We start from the raw sequence: 3,352 nt of genomic DNA, 5'->3' as shown, positions 1-3,352 counted from the left end.
TGATTTAAATGTCACACCTGAACGCTCACATCCTTTTAATTATGTTTGAAATTATGAACATTGCCCAACATCATGAAAATTAAACCTTATTTTCAATAAGCAATCCTGAAAAATATTTGGGGGTGCTTAACTTTTTTCCAGGTGTATAGTTGAAAACTCTTACAAAATTGCTATTTTTTTAAGATTTGAGACATGAATATGTATATATAATACAATTCCAGTTAAGATCAAAACATTAGTGACAACAACAGAATAGCATCTTCTATATTCATTTACTAAAGTTTACATTATTTTGTATATAGTGATAATTTCAAAGTTTAAAGCACTTACATAAAAAAGACTAAACATACCAACTATAACTGTTGCAGCTGAATGACGAGGAAATGACATACACATCTTTAGTTCCCAATCTTGGCTGTTGACATCAAAAATATCAATGGCAGATGTACTAACAAGATAGTTCTTTTCATCACTAGAAGCTGCAGCACCATTACATAACCAGAGCTCTTTCTTTGCAACTACTGCAGAACAAAAAGCCCGGGGAAAACGAAGAGGTTTACATTGGTACCACCTAAACATGTGTTGTAAAATTTGATGTAATTTGTAAAAGGTACAGAAAAAGTATTTATTAATATGAAGACATATTATAAAAAAACATTTTGCTTTATATTTATTTACTTAACAAAAGTGGTAGTCAATTGGTGACTTTTATGTCCCAGGTAATTTCTATATTATGCACCCATTAAATCATCACTTAAGAAATATATCTGTGATTAGGCAAATTCTGTCGCAAAGGGAAAGAGAGCTGAATTGATCTGAGGGTGAGATCAGAGAGTTCACCAGCACTTTGGGAATTGTTCCAGAGCTTTATGCTCTTCTCACTCACCAAGACAAGCAAGCTGCAACCTGGTCCATCCATAACCACTGATAATGTTAGTTGTTTTCTTTCAGTTTAGTAAAACTAACATCCAAAATGAGGAACCAATTGTGGTTATGCCGAGACTTCCTAGGACAATCTGTACAGTTAATCATGTTGATCTGCTTCCGGTACTCCTGAAGCCCTTACTGAATATACCACATAGTAAAAAAGAAAGAGAGAAACAAGCAGTGATGGGTGAACATGCTCTTCTCACCAAGACAAGCAAGCTGTAACCTGGTCCATCCATGACCACTGATAATGTTAGTTGTTTTCTTTCAGTTTAGTAAAACTAACATCCAAAATGAGGAACCAATTGTGGTAATGCCAAGACTTCCTAGGACAATCTGTACAGTTAATCATGTTGATCTGCTTCCGGTACTCCTGAAGCCCTTACTGAATAGACCACATAGTAAAAAAAGAGAGAGAGAAACAAGCAGTAATGGGTGACCATTGTCTTCCAGCCCAACCATACTGGCCTGCTGGGACATAGTTGCTATTAATAATAATAATAACTCACACTTGCCTCTATTTTCCTAGTTTTACAAATCATAATTTTTTAAGTTGGGTGGCCAATGCATTAATCTGGTACCGACTAGCATGAAGTAATGAGGTGAACCAAATTTAGCCTCTATCCTACAGGAGTTCAGCAAAGGATGATTTAGATTCCCCTTCCTTAAATAGTTTTATCAGGTAGTTGCTTAGAAATCTTGCACTCAGGATCAAATAACACAGCATCTGTTGTTTATTTTAAGTGGTTTGGTATTAGATGCTAATGAGCAGCTAGAAACTAACCAGCTCTACAGTTGGAAAGCCATTGTTGTGTAGTTGCATCAGCATTTTGACCTGGAAGAAGAGTAAGCTATCTACCAGATGCAATAAAATAATTATAAGTGTGGATGCCCATGAAAATTAAGTTGCATTCATAAATAAGTCATGATATGTGCAACAGTGATAGACTGAATCTATTGCTTCAGCTGCGCCAATGATGCAAATAAAGAAATATCCTGAGTCATGGGAGGGGACAGGGAAGAAGATATGAGCTACAAATGTAAACAGTTTAGTCAGGTGTCCTCTCCCTGTGTCTGCACAGGAGCCCACTCACTTTTCTGGTATGATAAACCTATTCAAACCTTTGAACACTGCACCTATTGTCCTCTCCCTGCATTATCTCTTATCTTCTCCAAAGGAGAAGATAAAAATAGATTACTTTCTCTGTCTTGTGTGCAGCTTTCCTCTTCACCTTCTATCTTCTGTAATCAGTTCATATACTTCTCTCCTGCATATATGGTTTGACCAGTTCAGTACATGTGCTGCTCTGAAGACATCTATCACAAAGGCACCTATGTTAGTTGATGCGCTTATCTATATATTTTTTTCTAGTGTGCAATCTCATTATCATAGGCTAGGCCAGAAATTTTCTTGATACAGTTGTTTTCAATTATTACCAGTTTTCTCTCTCTCATATTCTTGCCATACTCTGTTTTTGTTGCATATGTTAATACAGGAAGTACCTTTTTTTTTATAAATTATTACTTTTATTCTAATAGACAGTGATATGCTATCAAAAAAAGATTGCCACCTGCAGAAAAAGCCTTGGTTACTGACCATATCCTAATTTACACTTCATTCCTTGCTGTAACTAATAACACGAAATAAGTAAAACACTGTACTGTTGTGAACACCTTTAAAAAGCTAATGAAGCATCATTACAATCAATTTTGCTTGTCATAAGATATTATTATTAGGCCTATTATATTTTTAATGCTACATTATTTTAAGTATAGTAGTACTTAATGGTAGGGATTGACAAAAATTCCAAATAATTCAATTGTCGAAAAACCACCCTATCAAATTCCTAAGTGAAAAACCAACCATTCAAAGTATTGGTTGTGATATATTATGTGCATATATACTAATAATATGTTAAAAAGGTCGCTAACATTTCCAGTATAACAATTAAAAAATTTCTAAAACAGCAACTTTTTTCGTCTACTACCTATGTACCTGATCATGTCAGCGAGACTAGCACCTAAACCTCATCGAATTCCCAAGCAAAAAATCGACCATTCAAAGTATTTGTTACGATATATTATGTGCATATATACTAATAATATGTTAAAAAGGTGCTAAAATTTCTAAAACAGCAACTTTTTCGTCTACTACCTACCTACCTGATCACGTTAGCAGGGCTACCACCAAGACAGCTCAGACTATCAGTACAAGATTTCTCCAGCTTACTTTACTGGTAAACATATTGTTACGTCTCCGTTTGTTAATTGATTTTCCGTAACTTCATTCCGACGAAACTTTAGCGACACAAGTCCTTACTTAATAAAACTGGTTTATTCTTTCCGAATATAACTTTATGATACACTTAATTTCAACAATCGCGCTAAAACAAACGCAATAACAACGAACGAGCTCAACTTCAAT

At 34.8% G+C, this 3,352-nt stretch overlaps 1 protein-coding gene across 1 annotated transcript in view; it reads right to left on the bottom strand.

Moving 5' to 3' along the window:
• Positions 1 to 3,352, bottom strand: part of LOC106458433 (alpha-scruin-like) — a 154,415-nt gene that overhangs the window by 1,504 nt on the left and 149,559 nt on the right. Inside the window, exon 17 of the mRNA XM_022384648.1 lies at positions 351 to 571. Within this exon, the coding sequence (XP_022240356.1) occupies positions 351 to 571 (221 nt within the window). The remainder of the gene's footprint in view (positions 1 to 350; positions 572 to 3,352) is intronic.

This window comes from Limulus polyphemus, unplaced genomic scaffold (genome assembly GCF_000517525.1).
Source record: "Limulus polyphemus unplaced genomic scaffold, Limulus_polyphemus-2.1.2 Scaffold463, whole genome shotgun sequence".
NCBI classification, from domain to species: Eukaryota; Metazoa; Arthropoda; class Merostomata; order Xiphosura; family Limulidae; genus Limulus; species Limulus polyphemus.
This window is presented reverse-complemented; position numbering and strand designations above follow the sequence as displayed.